The sequence below is a fragment of the Cantharellus anzutake genome (assembly GCF_015039405.1).
Source record: "Cantharellus anzutake strain C23 chromosome Unknown EI90scaffold_141, whole genome shotgun sequence".
NCBI lineage: Eukaryota > Fungi > Basidiomycota > Agaricomycetes > Cantharellales > Hydnaceae > Cantharellus > Cantharellus anzutake.
The window spans coordinates 120827-144555 of NW_024067091.1; the positions used below are offsets into that span (position 1 = coordinate 120827).

The window sequence follows — 23729 nt, forward strand, 5'->3', positions numbered from 1 at the left end:
AAAATACCATTATTGTTAACTCTGGTAATGGGTTTCAGTACAATGAACTCACTTCTCCAAGCTTTTGTTCTGCCAGATAACGTCGAACACCCAAAACAACAGCCTCATTATCAAGAAAGCTCCCTGCCCCTATTTTCTTAAGTTTTGCCCTCTCAGGGAGTCGCCAATACTTCTGGATGTAAGGGATTGCTTCTCAAATCTTGCGTGCAAAAAATGGCCCTTTCCCCATGCGTGCCGCTATTGCCAGACTTGCAGTCTTTGCCGGCTGCTTCCTTCATCGTGCTCCAGTGTTTTTCCAAATTTGACACAGCTTCTCATATGAGATAATTGCAGTGGGCATCATGATGCTCTTTAAGGTCTTCTTTGTTGGGACCTTTGTCATGTGTTTCAGTAACTTGGTTGCAATAGCCAAAATGTCTTCATCTGGCTCATCTTCCATTAAAAACCCTTCAACAGACTCTATCACATTCTCTGTATTATTGACACATTGGTCTGGAATGGTTGCTTCCTCTGGCTCTGGAGCATCTGTGACATTTGCTGTGCCGATTGGCGCATATTCTGCATCAAAGTCTTCATCGCTGCTGATCTCTGTTGTCTGACATGGAGGTTATCATACTGCTCTTATTGTTAGTTGATCCGACATACATCTGGTTCTTCAATTGCAGATAAATCCAATGTATCGATCCCCTTGATGATTTTCTCCAACTTTTCCTCAAATTTGCATGCTTGAAGTTTGCGAGTTTCCTCCTGGGCATTCTTGCTGTCAGTATCTCCATGATTTCGCTTTGGCCAGGGAAATTTATTATCAGTATGTGCTCATTTTTGCACAGTTCACAGAGAAGCTTAACTGACGGCCTTTGGGCAAAGGCCTCAAATACATCACGGTTGCATTGGCAGCAGCTTCTTCAAGCTCTCTCTTGCACTGCCTTCTGTGACACTCTGATCGCTTGGACCTCCCAGTGGGAGGTGCACGGCCAGGGAACTTGGCCTATGGATATGTCAGTTTAATCAACAAAGTGCCCAACCCCACTTACATCCCAGATGCGTTCTTCAAGAGTTGATTGACTCTCTGGTCCCATGAAGATGTTGTAAAATCTCTCCAAGCTCTTGGCCGCATCTTCTTCCTGGAAATCATCAGTGGAATGGTTGCTGTTTGCTTCAGTTGCGGAGTCTGAGGTGTATTGATAATCGGAATCGGAGTCAGGAGTGACATCTTCAAGTCTAATGCGTTTCCCAAAGACCCTGGATCCATTTTTTAGCTGCTCCTTCACCTGTTGCTGGCGCGCATTTTTGGCAGGCATTCTGACTGCGACGTTGGTTTCACACCATGTGATTTCACTGCTGTCCGTGATGCTCAATGTCCAATATCACAATATAAGTCCCACCACCAAAGATGCTTTATTGGCATCATTTACTCACTCCTTCACCTTAAGAACACTCCATATCATGGTATTCTAGGACTTTCCTAATTAGGCAATCAACGTGGCCATCGTGTCGGTCAGAATCTTTTTTCAAAGTTCAATTAAGAAAATATTACTCTGATAAGTCAAAGGGGTGCTAGTAAAGGACCTACTTCCACTAGTTCAAGAGCCAGATAGTGGTGATGTGCGGGCAGTGAAGGCAAAGTTTGTCGGAAGCAAAAATAGGTGCCGGAATTTAGCATCCCACACTATAATAAAATAATTCCATAATAAATGTTACTCAATACAGGAGTGACCAAACTGCTCTTTCTATCGCTTAGAGTGTGTGCTAGTTATCTAGCAGGTTCAGGATCACTCACTTTTCTCCTGTGGTGTGATAACCAAATATTACTGAGAGATTATTCAATTAAGAAGTCCCTCCACCAAATTCTCACTAATTCTCACTATGACACTTTTGTTCAGCTGTGTCTAACTGACCCTAACTCACACTTAGAGTGACGTGTTAGTTTTATATTAGCTAACAACTAATATTTGCTTTTATCTTTTGGAGCAAATGAACCAACCACTGGTGAGGAGAATTAAACTTATATTTCTACCTGAGGTTTGAGAGGGGCCAGAAGCAGTGGCCTTTTATGCTTTTCAGAGGCCTCTCTACTCCCACACCTCGCACTAGTTACATGTGCTACATTTGTATTATAGATAGTTCTAGAATGATATAGGGGCTTGGTGTGAGAGACTGGAATTATTGTCAGAGACTGAAATACTGTCGGAATCTGGAATATTGTCAGAGTCGGGCAGACTGTCAGAAGATGGATGGAAGATGGTTTGGGTTTCTGTCTGAGTTGGGGTCAGAGATTGTGGCAGAGTTCTGTTGGAGCGTGCATGCGCAGATATGCAGGCGGAAATGTGCGGCATGTCCAGAAGCGCTGTTCAAGGTTAGCAGAGTGGGATTGCGGCCTCAGCGACTCAGGTGGAGCGCTGTGCCCTGAGCTTGACATTTGGGGGAGATCCCATATTTACAGACTGACACTTACAGCGGACTTCAAACAAGACTTGCGGGCAGAGTGGACCTGTAGGAGGAGCGCAGACTCCACGAGCACAGACTCAGAGGGGGGGAAGCTGTTAAAAACCCGGGTTATGGGAGAGGGGGATAAATGCGTGAGTCCGAATGCGGGCGGGGCTCAACTAGAGGGGGTCCGAGGGCTCCGGTAGTGAACCGAAGCTTCTCAGGGAGCCCGGTTCTGCTGGATGGTACAAGAGGCTCTAAGAAGGACGTGGCCTCAGCGACTCGGAGGGAGCGCTGTGCCTCCATTACGTCTCAGTTAGTCCTTGTATTTCTTATGTCTGAGGTATCTTGTAGAACGGGAGCGGAATTCACTCAGAGGGACTTTGGGTGGCATTTTAGTCGAGATTAGAACTGAGGAACTACAGGTTCTAATCTACGGGTATTTATAAGGGGGACGGGGAGGACCTAGTCAAAGTCCGAACCGACAAATGGGAAAACACCGAAAGGTACCGAATGATACCAAGAGGTACCGAAAGGTAACGAAAGGTCCCGAACGATATTAGAACGGGGAACCGAGGTGTCGGGCCAAGGAGGGTGGAGTTGAAGGCCAGAAAATGAATGTGGAAGACAAATGGACAAAGGGGGTTAGCCGACTGGATGGTAGTAAAAAGGTAGTCGTGCTAAGAATGGAAGGTGACTAATAAATGATAACGTGAGGGAGATCACCGAAGGATGCGGGTAGCTCCGAAAGCAGAGTTGCATATCCGAAGGATGTTAGGTGACTCAAATAAATGAAATGGGTGGAGGAAGGGTTCAAGGGCATGTCACGGGATATCGGAGGTCCGTCGGGGTATTGGAGCAAATCCGGGATCTCCGAATGTTCCGACTCGGGACTGAGGTTCCGGGATGGGAGTGGCCAAGGTTCGGTGTGCCGCAACCAGACTGGAGCTGAGACAGTCAGGAGGGAAGGTGACTTGGAGAGTGGGGAGGCATGGTGTAGGGGATGGTGAAGTTGTTAGGAAGGTGTGATGTGGTGGGAGTGCGCGGGGTCGGGATTCCGGGATATGACAGAAGCCCCCTTTGCAGAAGGAGGGACTCAGACCAGACAGGGGGGTACTCTAGTTGATTTCAGACTGAGGTCCCCAAAAGTATTTACAAGGTATAAGTAGGTAAGAGAAATCAAAAGAGGGACCGGTCGGTCCAGTGCAGAAATAAGCAGAAATGAGTGGGGACTTGCCAAACTAAACCAAGGATGAGAACCTGGGAAATGGGAGGCAAGGAATGAATAAAGTCAAAGCAGATCAAGTACCAATATTGACAGATTAAATGAATGAATAGGAAAGTGCAATAGCACATGGATCAAGTGCCAATATTGGCAAGTTAAGCAAATGAAATGGGTGAACATAATAGGCACTCGGCAAGGAATGAATGAATGCTGCCGAGTGGCAAAAGGCCAAAGGAAAAGCGGGGTCGGTGTGCGGCACCAACACAAGTCTGCGAAACGGGATGCGGGAATCAGTGCAGCGCTGATAAGTCTGCAACAGAGGGTGGTCCATCAGTGCTGTCACAAATGAGGACAGCATGATGGCCAGCAAAGGTATGGAGGGAAGTGTTGACCTGACTACAGGGTGTGGAGGTCAACCAGGAGTGGCAAGGGTGCAGAGGGTGCAGAGGGTGCAGAGGGTGCAGAGGTGGGCAGGGGTCCGGATGTGGGAGATGCATGGAATATGGAAGATGCAAAATATGCGGAGGATGCGGAGGCAGGGATGTGAGACTGAGTTGTGCTGTAGGCCTAGGAGGAACCAGAGGGACTGGATGCCAGGAGCCCAAAGGCTCAGGAACTGGAAGTGAAGTCAGAATGCCAGCAGGGTCTAGGGTCTGATTGTTGGCAAAGTCTCACTTGATAGGGCAGGGGGCCAGACATCGGATTGAGGGCTGGTTGGATTGGCTTTCAGGTCGGCAGATTCGCCTATCGGCACTGATTCGCTGCTGACGGAGCCCCAGGATTTGTCGGTCATGACACTTGGGCTGTGTAAGCTTAATAATGGACTTAGGACATGACTCAGCAATAAGTAATTCAGTTCTTTGTCTGTCAGGCCGATCTCAGCGGGGTCTTGCAGTGCTAAAGCTATGCTCTACACCGCCTTAATTACAAACGGTTATCTTTAGAAATGACTCAGCTATAAAGGAACTTTCTAGACTGTTCTCTAATTCACCCCCTTCTGTGAAGCTGCATCATTACCAATGTTCTAGAGCTTTCCCAATTAATTAACTGATCCGCAGACTTCTGAATCACTTTATGCTTATGATCCGAGATCCAGATCATCAATCATTCCTTTGTTCCGATTTATTTGAGCTTAAAATCAAAAAGTTTGGATGAATCATGGGAAAATACACAAGATCTGGTTTTTTAGCATTTTCTCCTCTTCTGATGCGATCAAAAAGTGTCCGTCTATGCCGGGGGATACTCTGCCATATGGTATTTGGTCCACCAGACTTCTGGGTGCCAATATATTTCCCTTGAGTCACATAACCTTTTGTAAGAATTAGCAAATAAATATATATGAATTATAAGGTGTTTTGCTGTTTGAGCGATATCTCCATCAGTTTTGAATGAAATAAAACCGTGGAGAAAGTTAAGAAACAGTCCTTTCAGATGGTAGAAAGATTACAGTCAAAAGTTTACTGGTTCCCAAGATATTCACATTTCTTTCCCAATGTTCCTTCTTATTCTGCCGTCTATGTGCTATTTTCTTGTTGTAGGGATATATTCTTTGAATATTATATTTTCCTACACCTATGCCAGGTTCTAGGCATGCTTGTAGTAGCTTAAATCTCATGCTACATGGGTGTGGATAATTATAATGATCCTCTGACCCACAGTAGGCAAGTGTATATACTTGCCTCTTGTTTATACATCATCTCTGACCCACAGTAGGATTGTGCCCTGGATAGGGCTGGCTAGACTTGAGGCTGTGGGCCATAGGGGAGGGTCATGGGGACCCGGGTGTCGTCCCCTGACATGAGGCAGGCTTGCTGCTTGCCTAAATTGAGATTCCCATGCCCACACATGCTTGTGACCCATGCTGTGCCTAACTTCTCCAACACATAACTCCACCAAATCTCCACCAATTGGGATGTTCTTGATATTGAGTTGTTGTGTGAATGAAAAATTCCAAAATGTAAACTGGAGACTCAATGGGAAGGACCTTGGCCACTTGTCCTGGGGTCCTTAATGCAGTGGTCTCAAGGAGGGAAACTCAAGTCAAGGGGGAAATCTCTAGTCGATTTCTGACTGAGGTTACAAGTAATTGTATATAAGGGAGTCACAAGGACAAAGGGAACTGAAAGCAGACAAGGGAGCTGGAAGGGGGAACAACACTGAGGGTCAAGGGTTTGACTCAATGGTGCTTCCCAGAAGGAGGTCAGAAGGGCAAAGGCCCAAAAAGGAAGGGGAGTGGGGAATGGCTAGCTGACTGAATAGAAAAGAGCAGCAGCCCAAATAGGAATGAGGGAAATAAGTAGGATTGAATAGGACAATGCAGTGAGGACTGCAGGGTCCAGAGTAGGTCTGGAAGGTCTGGACTTGGAGGTGAAAGTCCAATTGGCATTAAATGAAATGAGGTAAGCAATACAATGGATTTAAGTGGAGGTGGGGTCAAAGTCCAGAGATGGAGCTAAGACCAGAGGTTCTGGAGACAGAGATGCAAATGGGATTCCAAAAGCAGAGGTCCAGAGTTGGAGGTGGGAACATCACATGCTCATGTTTGTGTCAGGGTTCAGCACCCTGCCGTAGGGTGCCCCAGACTCCCCAACCAATCCCTTCCTTCCATTCCTTCATTGTTGCCTTGTTGTTGCCTTTCCATGTTGTGTATCTGCATGCACGGGATAGCGTGGGAACTTTCTGAGTGAGCAGCTTGCCCAGAATGTTCCCACAGGTCACAGCCACAGTTCTGGGTTACTGGGCACTGCCACCTGGATGTTCCCTCTGGGTCACACTACACAACTCTAGGAGCTGTATAGTTGTGGGCATGTGACCCATTCCTTTATATAGCAACCATGTGGGGAGATGAGACCTTTACCCTTCTTCTCATCTCATGCCCCACATAGGCAAGTGTATATATTTCACTCACTTTTACTATACATCTCATGCCCCGCATAGTGTGAGGACAGGATAGATGGGGGTTGAGGTCAGGGAGCCTCCAAGTCTGAGGCTGGGCCCTGACAGTTTGGGCAGTGTCAAGGATGGGGTCAGACCCAGAATGGACTGGAGTCAGACTGGAGGTGGGTGTCATGACCCGACATATCCAACACTTCCCTCTATGCGTCCTAGTGCCACTTGGCCCGTCCCTCCCGCTATCATCATCATCCGTCCACCCATCCATCCACCCGTCACCCTCATCCGCACTTCCTCCCTCGTGCGCGTACCTTCCAACCTAGGTTGCCCACTTCATTGTTGTCCGCCCCCAGCCAGATGGCTTGCTAGACGGCTGGATGGCCTTTTCTCTTTTGTCCGCTTGCGGACTATTGTTCCTCCTATTGTTCCTTGCTTGCCTTTTGTTGACCAAGTTTGCCGATATTGATTATTTGTTCCTTTCTTCATTCATTAATATCGCGCTTGATCCGCCACTCCTTCCGGGCCGGTCTCATTTAGTTACTTGTGTTTATAACGCGTGTAGGTTACACTGGATGTACCTCAGTTCGTATATCGACTTGGATTCCCCCTCTAACTCTTATCCTCATCGTAAGGCTTCTGTCTGAAATTGGGACACCAACGTAAGAACGAAGCGCAGCGCTCCACCCGAGTCGCTGAAGCTAAAAGTCCCGCCCCTCCGACCTTACGAGCCCGGACGACTTCGCGCGCCTTGCGAGTCACCTGGATACGCTTCTGGCACATTCCTGACAGTGGGATAACCTCCTGGGAGTTGGCAGGGAAGGGGTGATAGAAAGGGAAGGCTCCAGAGTTGGTTTTGGAGTTCCAGAGGCCTGCATTGAAGGTCAGGATTGTATGGATATGATACATCCATCCATACCAAGCCTTTGACACCAATCACAAGCTGAAATAAGCCTCTGGTTATGCAGAATTGTGCCCTTTCCACTTCCAATGCCTTTCCCATGGTCAAAATGCCAAAAAGCCATGGGTATTTGGCTCATCAAAGCATGGTGGGACACATTTTTAAAACTGATCCATACCCCACATGACATACATTGCTACATTGCCCCACTTTGGCACTTTCCAATGCACATTTAATTGTGAAAATTGGTTGAGTTTTGAGTAAGAAAGGAGAAAGTCCCTCATTTTCCCCTGAATTTTCCCTGACTCTTTTCAAGTTTTTAGAATCCCCCCTCAATTTCCCCCATTTCCATCCTCTTTCCCATCCATTTTCCCACATTTTCCCTAAGTAATTTCAACCCTATTTATGTCGCTAAATTTGGTCATTGGGTTGTATGCCCTTGGTGTCCAGTGCCACATCAGAGCTGAAAGTTTAGTAGAGTTTGTTCAGTTGGTGGACTTGAATTTGCCTGTCACATGACCCCATGGTCAAGCTTTTAAATTTTAAATTTTAATACTGGGTGAATTAACCATGAGCTCTCAGAGCTCTCATACCTCCCTGTCAGATTTGCTGATGGATTAGCCCTTCCAGTGTATCTGCTTCCCATGTCCCCCATTATCTGGGATCCAGCCAATAGCCTTGTTACAGTGTTGTGACAGTGACTCAGTTGCCACATCATCTGTGATGAATTTAATCAGATCTCCAGATCTCTCACTGATCAAAGTATGGCTCCATCTCAAAAATGCCAGCAGAACTAGGATCTTCACAACAGGTTGAGAGTCTGATCAGGGGTCACCAGTTCAACCTGATGTTGCCAGAAAAGTGGATCCAGATGAGTCTGGACAAGAAGATAGTGCAGTGTGCTCAGATCACCAAGCAAGCACTGATTGGAGTGAGAGAACTAGAGGTTTATGATGGTGACCAATTGAGAGTTCAACTTGAGGCCAAAATGCCTGGCTGATCCAAAACATCCCAGTGAAGCAGATCACTGAGGATGTTTACTACTATTCAGGCCTGCACCACCTATGACACTGGAATCTAGTTGTTAGGACTTCTTGGATCATAAACAACTAGGGATCAACACTAGCAATTACAAATCCCTTCCCCCAATTCCTTTCACCTGAGCTTGGTCACAGAGCTGCAAATGCCAACCATGGTCACAATATTGATGGCCAACATCAGTCAGTCTTTTGCTTCTAATACCTCAAATAAATAAATTTCAAGCCTTGCATAATAATTAATTCACATAGAATAACATGCCTGAGAAGCTAGTGAAGCTAGTGAACACTTGTGCTAAGAAAGTTAAATGAAGAGAAGGCAAGGTTGAGTGACTGCAGGGGTGAGCATGTCAAGATGGAGACATTAAAGACATGGCCTGCCAACATTTGGGACCTTGTCAAGCATCTTGGTCCATAATATTAACTTTGCATTCAAGTTTAATATCATTGAAGATATTATTGAGTTACAGGAGTGGCTTGGAAATCTTGTTGATTTCATAAAGACACAATTCCATCAGAGGATAAGCTTGCCCCTCCATACCAGCAACTCCTTGCCTGTCAGGGCACATACCCTGACTTAGCCCAGACCCAGACCTGCATCTGGACCCACTTCACTTCCCACAGGTACTTCCCACGCTGCATGCTCCAGTCCCCAGATCCTGTCTTCATGTGACATCCAGGTATCCCCAGAAGTTTTTGCCATATTGGGGCCACTGTGGGAAAGTGAGAAGTTAACCTTCTTCTCACTTTCTTACCCACAGTAGGTTGGGCTGTGGGCCATAGAGAGAGGGGTCATGGGGACCCGGGGATCGTCCCCTGACATTGCCATCAAGAGAGACTCTGACTGGCAGCCACAATTGTAGCCCTCCACCTCATTCTCTCCCAAAACTGATCCCACACCTGGAGTGGCTTCACAGTCAACCACCTTTTCAGGGTAGACCTTGAACTCCACAGCTTCCATAAGTTTATGCTGTCCGTCTGACTAATATGATGTCTGTGATCAGTATCTATGGAGGTACATACATTCAGAGGCAGAATGAGCTCCTTGGTCTGATATTCTCTAATTCCACATCAGATGCTAACTTCCCCTGTAATTAATTCTGTGGGACATTGTTGAAACCCAAAACTGCAAAGTCCTCATCACAGCTCCAGGAGCAATTGGATGCCTTCTGACCCAACTTCATCACTTGATTCATTGATCAGGACCATCATTTCAGCAGGGGTGCCGAAGTGTTTCTATCATGCTTCACCCATAGTAATCATTGTGTAACAGATTTTCCATCCAGAACCACCTCTAGGATGTCCTCACCCCTTCAGATGCCTAGGTTAGTAGCACCTGTGCCAGAAGCCCTTCTGATTATCCAGTTATTGGCTATGATGACATCATGTTCTATTGTGGTCTCCATGGTCAATCTTTAGTTGCCATCTCTAAACATCTTGAGAATAGCTCCCTCAGCTTCAATATCAACTAGGCTTTTGGAGGCAACACTTGCATGATCACATTCACATCTCTGCCAAATGATGAATTGCCATGGTCATCCTCTCCATCCACAATGTCAGCTGCAACTCAGGAAGAAGAATGGGGTTTCTGCTGCTCTATAATGTACTGGACTTGTTGATGGCATCAGGCATTTCACATGAGCCAACCTCCTTTGACTTCATTGTGGCCCTCCACAGGAATACCAGGGTCAATGAGTATATATACATTGAGGCTTCATTTAGCAACTCCAGGGTGTGCCTCCATTGGATGATGAGAGTGGTCACCCTTACATCTTTACAACTCCCTTCATTGAGTACATCAAAAAGGCATTCATCCCTCTGGAGTATGATTTGCTGGATCCACTGCTGCCAGCAGACCACTAAAGAGATTTCAAGTGACATTGTGGATGCATGGAATGAATTTGAATCAGTATGCTCAATCTTTTAGGTGCCATTCAATATGCTAATGAACCACAACAGTCTCTTTACCTTTCTGTTGTATTTCCCCTTGATGAAGGCACAGGACATTTCATTCAAGAATTGGGTTCCTCAAACCAAGTGGCTCTTGATGCCAGAAATTTACACAGGGTCCAAGGTGAGTTCATGTGAACCTAATCATGATCTGTTGGTGTGAATAGTCTTTCAGAACCATACTGATAAGTTGTATCCACTTCCTGAGTAGCTCAAAACCATGATGATTTCATATACAGATGTAAGTGCATTTGTCCATGGAATCTGAAACACTCTTTACCATCTGCTCAAAAAGTCAATGGGTGAGGAGGAGTGTCATATCCCAGACCTTCCATCCTCAATCTGCTTTAACTCCAGATGACTCCCAACAAACTGCTACTTGGTGGGATGTCCCTTCTCATGGGGGAGTCCTCTTGACCATCTGCACTATATGTAAGAAATCATAGGGCAAAGGGGACAAATAGAGATATGCCTCTATGGCAATGCAGAATGGCCAGGAAAATGATGGTGTCAGAGACCAGGTTCGAGACAAAGGAAAGTCTCCATGGCGGAGGGCTTCAGCCTCAGCGACTTATGCCAAGAGCGCTGTGCCTAGTAACACGTCCATGCCCTAACTTACTAACTGGCAACCAGAACTGAAGGGGGGTAACTCTAGTCGATTTTATTACTGAAGTGTAACCTATGTACAAGTTGGATATATATATGGTTACAGCGAAGACGGGTCCACAAATGGCGGAGCCGAACAGAGCGGAGCTAACAGGGTTAAACATTAGCCGACTGAATATTACTGATGAGTCGGGTCGTGGGGTTAACGGAAAGGCGGGCGATAACCCAGAAACAGAAAGGGGGGATAGGCCCGAAGGTGGGCTCTGCAGGGCAGGCGAGTGTATTGCCCAGCGGAGGTGGGAGTGCGCTAGCGGACGTCGGAGCTGTCCAGAAGTCTTCGGGGCTCCGTACTTAGGGAGGTGTAGGTAATAAATTGAAAGGAGGGGGTGGTGACCATCGAGGGGTACCGAGAGGATTGCGGAATACGGGGGCTCCGAGGTTAGTAAAGAAGGAGCGGAGGTAGAACGGAGGGATCGGAGGGACCGGAAGTCGATGGCTGGGAATGGATATGACAGATGGAAAGGAAACACAAATGAAGGCAATGAAAATAATATCCCTCCTAATTGAGCATCCAACAACCTTCCCCTGCCACTCTAATTGACTCTCCTCACTTGTAGCTTTCCAATGGTACTTTATCCAAATCCATCCAGTGGTTCCTGAGATATGCCTGGAATTGGGTGGCTGCTATGTTAATAGGCATGGGAATCAACTGTAGGGCTGGAAATGCACCAAAAAATAGGGAAAGGGTAGAAAGGGTATCTGGGACCATGTATAAGGTGTATCAGGTACAGGGTGTTCATCAGGGTATCAGAATTGTGATTTCTGGGCTGGTTTGTATGGTAGTGGAGACCTACATCATGGAGTGGGCAGGGGCCAGGGAGGAGGCTAGGGTCAAGACTCAGGCTCATGGTCATATATATGGATATATGTTGCTGTGAATGTGTGTAAAATGGCCATTGTCATTGCTCCAAAAGACATCATATACCTTTTGTGTTTACAAAAATCAGCACCTCGTTTATTGCTATTTACAAAATTTGAGGAAAATTCAAAAATTTTCACTTTATCTTTCATCTCATTTCTTGCTCAAAACTCAACCAATTTCAATGATTCTATTGGAAAGCACTGAAGTGTGGCAATGTAACCATGCATGTTATGTAGGGTATAAATCAGTTTTAAAAAAGTGTTCCAAATGAAAAATACTGCCCAAAGGGCAAACAAAAAGCTGATGTATCCTTCCAATATCATCCAAGCCTTTGACACCCAATTTCCCATGGTCAAAAAGCCATGGTTATTTGGCTCACCAAAGCATGGTGGTGTCAGGGCACACCCACCCAACCCAGCTCCACCAGCTCCCACCTGGTTCCACCTCACCTGGTACCCCCTTCTCTATTTCCTGTTCTTCATTTTTCTCATTCTTCCTTCCTGTTCTCCCTTCTTTCTATCTTCTCTTCTATTTCTATTTACATGGATGACCTCTCTCCATATCAATGTACTATTGACCTCCCCATGATGTGTGCACGACATGCCCAGCCCTGGACACCCTGGATGGCTTCATGGTGCAACCCAGTACACATTGCAAGCAGGGAGAATGGGGGAAGGCACACAGGCACAGACCTCTGAACCTAAGCAGACCACCCTCACACACACACACACAGGTAACAAAAGGGGAGGAGCAAAACCGCAGCATTGACAGACTCACTGGCAGACCTTCCTACTAGGTCTGAAACCCAAACTTCTGTCAAAAACCAACTAGACTTCCTGGTGGACCTTCCCTAGGGCCCTGCCTTCTCAACATCACCCTAAACCTAACTGAACTTGTTCACACTCCCAGATGCAGTACTGTTGGTCTGGCACTAAAGTAGGAAGGAGGAGAAGTGTCATATCCATCCCCAGCCATCGACTTCCGATCCCTCTGATCCCTCTGGTCTACTTCCGCTCCTTCTTCACTAACCTTGGAGCTCCCATATTCCGCAATCCCCTCGGTACCCCTCGATGGTCACCACCCCCTCCTTTCAATATATTACCTATGCCTCCCTAAGTATGGAGCCCTGAAGGCTTCCGGACAGCTCCGACGTCCGCTAGCACACTCCCACCTCCACTGGACAATACACTTGCTTGCCCTGCAAAGCCCACCTTCGGGCCTATCCCTCCTTTCCGTTTCTGGGTTATCGCCTGCCTTTCCGTTAACCCCGTAACCCGACTCATCGGTAATATTCAATCGGCTAATGTCTAACCCTGCTAGCTCCGCTCCGCTCGGCTCTGCCATTTGCAGACCTGCCCTCACTGTAACTATATATACTCAACTTGTACATAGGTTACACTTCAGTAATAAAATCGACTAGAGTTTACCCCCTTCAGTTCTGGTTGCCAGTTTAGTAAGTTAGGGCACGGACGTGTTACTTGGCACAGCGCTCCTGGCACAAGTCGCTGAGGCAGAAGCCCTCCGCCACGGAGACACTCCTTCATCTCAACCAGGTCTCTGACAAGAAGATCCCTTTTCATACTAGATACATGCTTGTATATAACCAAAGCTAATGTCCAAGCAATCCGACGGTGTTAGGGATGGACAGAAATGGACAGAACAACATAGAACAAAGAAAACAACAGAAAACATGATAAATATATGGGTGCGGCCTCACAATCGATAGAATTCAACGATTTCCACAACGGCTGCACCATATCTCCCGATGTTGGACTTGTTGGACTCGTCTTGACGGTAGCTTTCCAACGATATCAAGTGTGTCTGGATCGGAGAAGAACTGGGGGAGTTATGGCGAAAATACTGTAAAAGCGGCCCAATATGGAAACTAAGCTGGTCTGAAAAATATCAAAAAATACTGGGAAGATGGGGGAAGTGCAACGGGCTTTGGGGGCTGAGGGATTGTGTGTCAGGTCCCAGGTAATGTCTGTAGACCGTTATATGGTGCTGTTTGGGTACTACCAGCTCATCCCTCCTACAATGTGCATGCAGCATACACCCTTGGGATCCCCCACAGGGACACCTGGGTGACTGCGGCTGTATGCAGGGTGACATGGCAGACCTCATGTGACCCAAGCTGCATGTATATAAACATGGGAACCGAAGAAGTAACCTTCTTCTCACTATTCCCACTTCAGTCTAAGTGGCCAGGGACCATTGTCCTGCATCGGGCCTGTCAGTATGCATCCCTGCTCCACACCCCACAAAGGCCTCAGCACTGGGTGTTACATCCAGGCCCCCTCAACCCCAGATGTGTCCCTGACAGGTGGGAGGCTTTTTTAACACTAAAACATACATTGCTACATTTGTGTTAGAACTTGCGGATTCGGACGACTCCGGAGTGGAATCGGAGACTTAGCATGGAAGGACCTTGGCCTCAGCGACTCAGGTGGAGCGCTGTGCCATTGCTGGTTGTCCTGGGGGTCCCTAATTTCGGATCTAGCAGAGGGGAAGTCTCTTGGGGGAATTCAAGTCGATTTTGGACTGAGGTTACAAGTTACTAGGTACATTGTATATAAGGAGGGGTCCAGAATCAAAAGGAACAAGGGTAAGACGAAAGGAGACAAAGGGAGATGGAAAGAGGAACAACACCGAGGGTCAAGTGTTTGACTCAATGGTGTTTCCCAAAGGAGGAATGAAGGGCCAAGGCCCAAGGAATGAGGGAGAATAGCAGAATTGAATAGGACAATGCAATAGTTGCAAGGTCCGACATAAGTCCAGAAAGTCCGAACTCGGAAGTTAAACTCTGGAATATTGGCAAAGGTAATTAAATGGAATGAGCTAACCAATACAATGGGTATAAGCGGAGGTGGGGTCAAAGTCCGAGGTCGGAGCTAAGACCGGAGGTTCCGGAGACAGAGACGCAAACGGGATTCTGGAGCAGAGGTCTGGAGTCGGGAGCATAGGTGTTGCATACTCGTCTGGAAGGTGTCAAGGTTGGGGTCAGACCCGGAATGTTCCGGAGTCGGACTGAAGGTGGTGTTGGAGCTGGAGGTGGGATAACCTCTTGGGAGTCGGCAAGGAGAAGGTGACGGAAGGGAAGTAGGGCTCCAGAAGTCAGGTTCGGAGTTCCAGGAGCCCAGAGCAGAGGTCGGGATTGTATGGATATGACAATTTGGCACTTTCCAATGCACATTGAATTATCAAAAAAGTGATTTTAATTGTTTTCCGATTATTCCTAATTTCCTGAAATATCGCTCCCTAACTTATCCCAAAATTTCTGATTTTTCCCCTAATTTCCCTGATTTTTTGGGCATTCTCCTTTTTTGGAAAGTCCCCCATTTTCTGAATTTTCCTTAATTTTTCCCTGACTTTTTTTCAAGTTTTTAGAAACCCCCCAGTTCCCCCTCATTTTCCCCCTCATTTTCCCCTTCAATTTTCCCCTCATTTCCCTTCCATTTCCCCCCATCAATTTTCCCCCCATTTTCCCCCTCATTTCCCCCCCATTCCCCCATCCCATTCCCTGTCATATCCATCCACAGTCACCACCTTCCATCACCTCCAGCCATCCCGGATTGCCTCTGCTCCTTCATCTCCAACCTCGGAGCCTCTGGGTTCTGCAATCCCCTCCAACTCCCCCACTCATTTCAATATATTACCTACACCTCCCTAAGTACAGAACTCCAAAGGCCTCCAGACAGCTCCAACATCTGCAAGTGCACCCACCTCTGCTGGGTAATTTAGTTGCCTGCCCTGCAAGTCTACCTTCAGACTGATCCCTCCATTCCACTTCTGGGTCATAACCTGCCAATCCGTTAAACCCCATAACCTGAGTTGTCAGTATTATTCAGTTGGCTAACCTGTAACTCCGTTAGGTCCACTCTGCCTGGCCCTTGCCATTTATGGGCCTGCTGCCTAGACTCCCTCTGTAACTATATATGCCTAACCTGTAGATACGTTACACCTCAGCAAAAAGATCAACTAGAGTTTCCCCCCTCTTCTGGAGTTCCCTCTTAGTCCATAAATCAGGGCACTGATGTGTTACTGGGCACAGTGCTCCTGACATAAGTCACTGAGGCTGATGCCCTCCAATCACAGGGACATCTTCATTTGTCCCGAACCTGGTCTCTGACATTCCCCCCCTCATTCCCCCCCAATTCCCTCCTCAATTTCCCCACCATTCCCCCCCTCAAATTTCCCCTTATTTTCCCCCCCATTTTCTTTCAGATTAGTATTTATATCCCTAAATTTGGTTCTGATCCCCACCTTTGGATCTGACCTCACCTTCCATCCCCCTGCCAATCTCCACCAAGGTACAACCCCCCCATCCCATCCCACACCCTGACCTTGGACACCAATTGAACCTCCACTCCAAGATCCCATCTTGGTCCCTGACCTCAGACTTCAACCCCACCCCAGCTCAAATCCATTGCATTGGTGACATCATTTCACATAAACACCATTGCCAATATTTCTTGGACTTTCAACTCTACTTCTGTAAGCTCCAATACCCCTGAGCCCCACAGACCTACCTCAGCCTTTTTGCCATTGGTACTTGTCAGGGCACACCCACCTGACCCCACTCCACCTGGTCTGGCCCCACCTGATCCCACTGTCCTTACCCAGTGCCCCTGCTCTCCACCCTTCCCCTTTCCTCCTTCCTCCTTCCTCCCCTTTCCCTTTTCTCCTCTTTCCCTCCTTTCTTCTTTCTTCTTTCTTCTATTACATGGACAACTTTCCTTGCATCAATGTACCATTGACCCGGCTGCAGTGCAACATGCCTGGACCATGCCCGGACCTGGGCACACCAGGTGACCTCCCGCATACCAGACACTCTATGTGTGTAGATGATGTGGTGTCTGCCACATGGCCTCAGCTGCATGTATCCTAAGTGGGAACTGGGAAGTAGCCTTCTTCTCACACTTCCCACTTCAGCTTAAGTGGCTGTCAGGGCACACTGCATGCCACTCCCCTCCCCTTCTTCTCCCTTCTTCTTTCTCTCTTTCCTTCCTTCTTTCTCTCCTTCCTTCTTCTTCTATCCTTATACAGATGACCCCCCTTTTCTCCCACATCTGTAGCATGGATGTGTCTGACACCAAGCACCCCACATGGGTACCATAACGATGGACACGCCATGCATTCTTACTTGTGTTTCTCTTCTCGACACTGGGGATCGACCATGGAGCCACCCACAACAATCCAGCCTCATCCAGGGTGTCAGGGGACGACCTCCAGGTCCCCATGACCCCTCTCTATGGCCCACAGCCTAACCTATAACCACAGCCCATCTCAGGGCATAACTCTACCAGTGTGGGTAAGAAAGTAGATAGATAAATGGCAAGTAGTATACAACTTGCCTGCTGAAGGTGAGAAGGAAGCTAACTTCTCACCTTCCCACAGTGGCCACAATATAACAAAAACTTCTGGAGATATCTGGAAGTCACATGAGGCCCGAGACCTGGGGCCCAGGGTGCCACATGGAGTGTCTGGCAAGGGCACGCACAGGGGGTGCAACAGCTGGGTGTGGGTGTGGGTGCAGGTGCAGGTGCAGGTGCAAGTGTGGGTGCAAGTGCAGGTGTGGGCTAGGTCAGGGTGTATTCCCTGACACGGGGCTGATGTGGCACCTCCACATGACCCATTTTCACATGTATATAAACTAAGCTGAAGCAGGACTGAAGAAGCAGCCTTCTTCTCATTCCCACTTCAGGCAAGTAGTTCATCCTAGTTTAGCTTTCCATTCTAATAACAATACATTCCCACTTCAGCCTAAGAAGCCATAGGGACACAAGCCTGAGTGAGGGCTGTCCACCATACTGTCTCACCACCCCACTGCCATCTGGGCCACTAGTGCCAAGCGCTACACCACTACCCCTGTCTCTCTCAAGCTGTCCCTGACAGTGGCCAGGGACACCTGCCTACACCAGGCCCATTGCTATGCATGCCCACATCGCACCCTACTGGGCCCTCAGTGCCAGGCAATACACCTGGGTGCTCTTGACTGTGGGTCAGTCCCTGACAGTACTGTATCTGGGTTTCTCCCTCACCCTTATTTAGACAACTGCTTCTTCCTATTTAGCCAGTTAGTCATCCACCCATTTCCTCTCATCCTCCTGCCCCTCTGGGCCCAGAACCAGAGGTCATCTCAGTGTCCCCAGATAAAATGAAATAGACGTATTTGATATAATTGGTCAGCATGAGATCATCAAGTGGAATTCAACTATGGCATACCAGCATTGAAACAATAGCCAAAGTACCAGGCATGATTTCAGTTACCTCATATGTGCTGCCTAGTGCCTTTTGTGATCACATCCTTTGGCAGGCTCCCAATCCTCTAGCTCAGGAGATCCTGGAAGGGGGATGGAAGAAACAGGGACAATGTAAGGTTGGTTGAGGTTCCGACCTTGGTGTTGACTCTTGCTATCCTCAAGCTGTCAGAAGTTAGGCAGTATAGAGCTTTATTTCGACAGGGGAGGAGAAGAGTGAAAACCTGTTTCACCCTTCCCCGCAATTTATATACATTGTTTACATCGAGAAATAAAGAGAAATAAACAATGAATAAAGAAAGCATGCACAGCATGCATCACCACACATCCATTCCCTACAGACAATGAGTGCAGAAGGACCAAACACAATGACAATTATTGCCTTGTTGTAGCACTGTGAGTGGAATATTAAGTACCTGCATGTGAAATACTCACAGCTGCAACACTTTGTGAGCGAAACACATGCTGACAATGGGCAAGTGGTCGATTGGATTGGCAGAATCAGGATTCCTGAAGTTGTTCTGGAGTTGGGCCTTTAGCACTCATACACTTCCATGCCAAAGAGTTGGAGACTTGATTGATGCAACTGATTCATCATTTGTTGCCTTTGTGCACCAACAGCTGAAACAAACTAGTTATGTCTAATTGGTGAAAGCTGCAAGGATAATTTATGGGACATGAGTGCATGCCTTTACAGACTGAGGCATAGCCCCAGATTGGTCACTGAGCTCCTTAGTTAATATAGGATATTTCATTTCAAAGACTTTGTGAACACAGAATTGATTGAAATTTCCAACAGACAAAAACACTGTTGCTGGTGCCCATGAATGGAAATCACTGTCTAGTTCCACCATAAGGGAACCCTTCATCAAAAAGGGAGAATACAAAATAGCATAAAGAACTGCATATTTTGTGATTGCTGCCTTGATACTTTTGATGGTGGATGCATCACCAGGAGTAGGATCTTCACTATCACTGCCATTATTGGCATCTCCAACAAGTTGATCATCTGTTAGAACTGGGCGAGGGCAGACAATTCTGGAGGGGAACCAGAGACTTAGCAAGGAGGGACCTTGGCCTCAGCGACTCATGCAGAGCGCTGTGCCATTGCTGTTTGTCCATTTGGTCCTTAATTTCAGAGGCAGTGAGCAGGAAGTCTCTAGGGGGCATTTCAGGTTGATTTTAGACTGAGGGCCTAAAACGAGTATGTACAAGCACCTGAATATAGTAGAAAGACAAAAGCACAAGGAAATCGAAGGGGGTCCAAATTGGAACAAAGGCATCTGAACAGGGACAAAGGGAAGATGGAAGCGGAGTGGCACCAAAGGTCATTGGTTAGAACCTGTGGTACCAAAAGGAGATAGGGAGGGCGAAGCCCAGAGGGGCAGGAGGATGGGGTGAAGTGGGGATGATGACTAACTGGCTAAAATGGAGAGAAGCAGCAGTCCAAATAAGGATGAGGGGAAAGCGCGAAAGATACATTACAATTGGCGAAAGTGCCGAGTTTGGCCTGTGAAGCTTGGAGGTTGTGGAGGTTGCGGAGCTTACAATATATTGAATTGGAGAGGTGGTGACCATTGGGGGGTCAGAGGTGATTGCGGAAACTGGAGGCTCTGAGGTTAGTGGCAGAGGAGCAGGGGTAATCTGGAGGAGTGGAGGTGGTTGAGGGTGATGGCCATGGATGGATATGACACAAAGCCAGACTGTATGGGACACCATCAAATCCCTCTGCACCTGGAAAAGAATATCCTGGCCTACAAATATGAATACCTCACTCATAATGGCGACCCTGCTATGGACCTCAAGGACGAAGAAGGGCTCGCTAGACCGGGAGACTCCAGAGCCCTAAAAATCCTCATACTCGAGGGGGCATGGCAAATCTGGAAATTACACTGCCACAGAGTCATCAACAGCAACACCGATAATGAAATTAAAATATCAAGAACAGAAGCCCATAATATCATAAGATCTGCCATTAACGACAGACTACAAAGCGACAAAATACTAACTAACAAGAGATAATATGGCACAAAGGCCCTCCCAGAAAAGATCATGCTTGAGACATGGAAGAACCTCCTGAACACAGATGTAGACCTTCCTGAGAACTGGCTAAAAACCAACGGGGTTTTAGTGGGTATTCCCAGTCCTCCGGATCAGTGCAAGCCCCACACTCAAGGGACGATCCCAGAAAGTGCATAAATTCCCTGTGGTGGAGTCTCAGAAGGTGGTACTTAACACTAACAAGACCACAAGCAACAGGCACAACCTCTCTCCTCAGGGGACAACCCCCACACTCAAACCCCCAGGTAGCAAACCTACCCAGCGAAAGCTATGGGCAGCTCCACCAAAGAAAAAAAAAAATCTGAGAAATTCATGGTAATGTGGGAAAATAGTTTTACAAATGTACAAAATGAATGACAAAGAGAAATCGGAAGAAAATCAAGGAATTCACATAATGAAAAATGGTTGGGTACTGTTAGAACAGGGTGAGAGTGGACAATTCCAGAGTGGAACCAGAGACTTAGTAAGGAGGGACCTTGGCCTCAGCAACTCAAGGGGAGTGCTGTGCCATTGCTGTTTGTCCATTTGTTCAGACATGGCAAGCGAGAAGTCTCTGGGGGGCATTCTGGTCGATTTTAGACTGAGTGTCAGAGACCAGGTTCGAGACGAAGGAAAGTCTCCGTGGCGGAGGGCTTCAGCCTCAGCGACCCATGCCAAGAGCGCTGTGCCTAGTAACACGTCCATGCCCTAACTTACTAAACTGGCAACCAGAACTGAAGGGGGGTAACTCTAGTTGATGTTATTACTGAAGTGTAACCTATGTACAAGTTGGATATATATATGGTTACAGCGAATACGGGTCCGCAAATAGCGGAGCCGAACGGAGTGGAGCTAACGGGGTTAAACATTAGCCAACTGAATATTACTGATGAGTCGGGTCGCGGGGTTAACGGAAAGGCGGGCGATAACCCAGAAACGGAAAGGAGGGATAAGCCCGAAGGTGGGCTCTGCAGGGCAGGCAAGTGTATTGCCCAGCGGAGGCAGGAGTGCGCTAGTGGACGTCAGAGCTGTCCAGAAGTCTTTGGGGCTCCATACTTAGGGAGGCGTAGGTAATAAATTGAAAGGAGGGGGTGGTGACCATCGAGGGGTACCGAGAGGATTGCGGAATATGGGAGCTCCGAGGTCAGTAAAGAAGGAGCGGAGGTAGACCGGAGGGATCGGAGGGGCCGGAAGTTGATGGCCAGGAATGGATATGACACTGAGAGTCAATCGAGTATGTACAAGCACCTACATATAATAGAGAGACAAAAGCATGAGAAATCAAAGGGGGTCCAAAACGGAACAAAGGCATCTGAACAGAGACAAAGGGAATCACAGAAGCGGAGCAGTACTGAGGGTCAAGGGTTAGACTCTATGGCACATCCAAAAGGAGGTAAGGAGGATGAAGCCCAGAGGGGCAGGAGGATGAGGTGAAGTGGGGTTGATGACTAACTGGCTAAATGTAAAGAAGCAGTAGTCCAAATAGGGGTGAGGGAGAAGTGCAGACTATACACTACAAGCAGCGAAGGTGCCAAGGATGGTCCATGAAGCTCAGGGGTAGCTGTCAGGGATGCGTCCGGGGTCGAGAGGGCCCGGGGGTAATATCCGGCACTGAGGCCGTCGCGGGGTGTGGAGCGGGCGTGCGTACTGGCGGGCCCGATCCGGGACAGTGGTCCCTGGCCACTCAGACTGAAGTGGAGAATGTGTTATTATTATTAAAGGGGAAAACTATACTACTTACCTGAAGTGGAGAATGTGAGAAGAAGGTTACTTCTTCGGTTCCCACTTCAGGTACATTTATGTACATGCGGCTTGAGTCACATGACAGGTGCCATGTCATCCTCGGAGGCAGCCGCAGGCATCCGGGTGTCCCCGTGGGGGATCCCGAGAGCGTCCGCTACATGCGTGCGTGCTGGGCACAGCGGGAAGCCGTCCGGGGTGTGTGGGCCGGACGGGTCAATAGTACATCGATACAAAGGAAGGTGGTCCGTGTAGATAGAAAGAAATAAACAGGAAGAGGAAGATGAGAAGAATGAAATAAAGAAAGGGGAAAGAAGAGGGAAAAGAAAGGGGAGGAGAGGGAGGAAGGAGGGGGGAGGGGGATAGACAGCGGGGAGCGGGTGTGGTGTGGCCGGGTGGGCCCGGGTGGGCCCGGGTCAGGCGGGTGTGCCCTGACAGTAGCGGAGCTTATGGAGCTTGCAGAGGTGGAGTTGGAAGTCTGAGGAATATTGGCAATGGTGTTTATGTGAAATGAGGTCACCAATGCAATGGACTTAAGCCAAGGTGGAGTCAAAGTCCAAGGTCGGGACATGATGGGATCTCGGAGTGAAGATACAAGCAGTGTCCAAATATGGGGTACAGGACAGCGTGGAAGGTTGTAACTTGGTGGAGGTTGGTGGAAGAGGGATGGAAGGAGAGGAGGGAAGAGGAAGGTGGTGTCAGGTCCAAAGGCAGATATTGGAGCAGACAGGGATAGGGTAGGACTCCAGAGGTGGTGAGGAGGAGGGTCCAGAAGTCGACTTGGGATCGGGTATGTACAGATATGACAGGTACAAGGAAAAGATGAAAGGATGAAAATATTTATGGAATGGAAATAGGGAAAAATATGAATCCTTGTTGGTCTTAAAGAGTTGGGATATAGGTCTGTGTACAGAAAAATTTCATGTTAAAATCTGAAGAATTGAGGGAGAAATGGATTTAACAAGATTAAAACACACTTGCAGAGAAGACTGGCTCAAACGTTGTGGTAGAAACAGATGAGCTAGAAATGAAAAACTAAAGAGTTTGAGTCCAGGAACAAGGCATAATTAATCCAGAATTAATTGTAAGAAAATGGTTGAGTTAATGCCAAAGCAATCTGGAGAACCTTGAAATGAAATCTTGAAAAATTCATATCTTCATGAATAATCCTCATAGTTTACTGTTGTTTATACTGACAGGAAGCTACACCTTTAAGCTAACAAATAACCCATGACATGTCACTTAGAATAAAGTGAGTAAACAAGGGTAAATAAGGTCATGACAGGTGTTAGACAGTGCAATCAGCTGATTCCCACAGCTAAACTTCCAGAAAGTTCTAGAAGCAGGATGGGATGCTGATCGCTTACATAAGAAGATTACTAAGCTCAATACAAGATTACTCAGCAATGTAAAAAGAAAAGTGACATGTGAAAATGGAGCCCTTAGGAAAGGTATAAAAGACCTTGTTTTCTGGTCTGACCCCTCTTCCTTCTTTGTGCCTCTCCCCATGCTCTGGCCCATAGGTCATAAGGTGTCCTAATAAAAATCAAGTTTTATTAGTATAAGTGTGCAGTTCAGATCACATCTGAGTAAAAGTGATCAACCCTCAGTAGAAAGTTAAGAAGTTAAGAAATTGAGTCAAGTCAGTTGGAGTCACTCTGAGTTAAAAGTGACAAGACAGAGGTGAAATGACTGAAAACAGTAGGTCTATAGTGTGATTTTTGTTGGAATA

At 47.4% G+C, this 23729-nt stretch overlaps 1 protein-coding gene across 1 annotated transcript; it reads right to left on the reverse strand.

Annotated features, from left to right (window-relative positions):
* Window positions 1-274: 274 nt before the first annotated feature.
* On the reverse strand, window positions 275-1301 carry EI90DRAFT_3135624 (uncharacterized protein; the record flags this gene model as incomplete). Its single annotated transcript, XM_039064736.1, has 4 exons — window positions 275-595; window positions 646-783; window positions 836-988; window positions 1035-1301. 4 exons carry the CDS (start codon window positions 1299-1301, stop codon window positions 275-277), a joined length of 879 nt encoding a protein of 292 aa, XP_038908766.1.
* Window positions 1302-23729: the final 22428 nt, after the last annotated feature.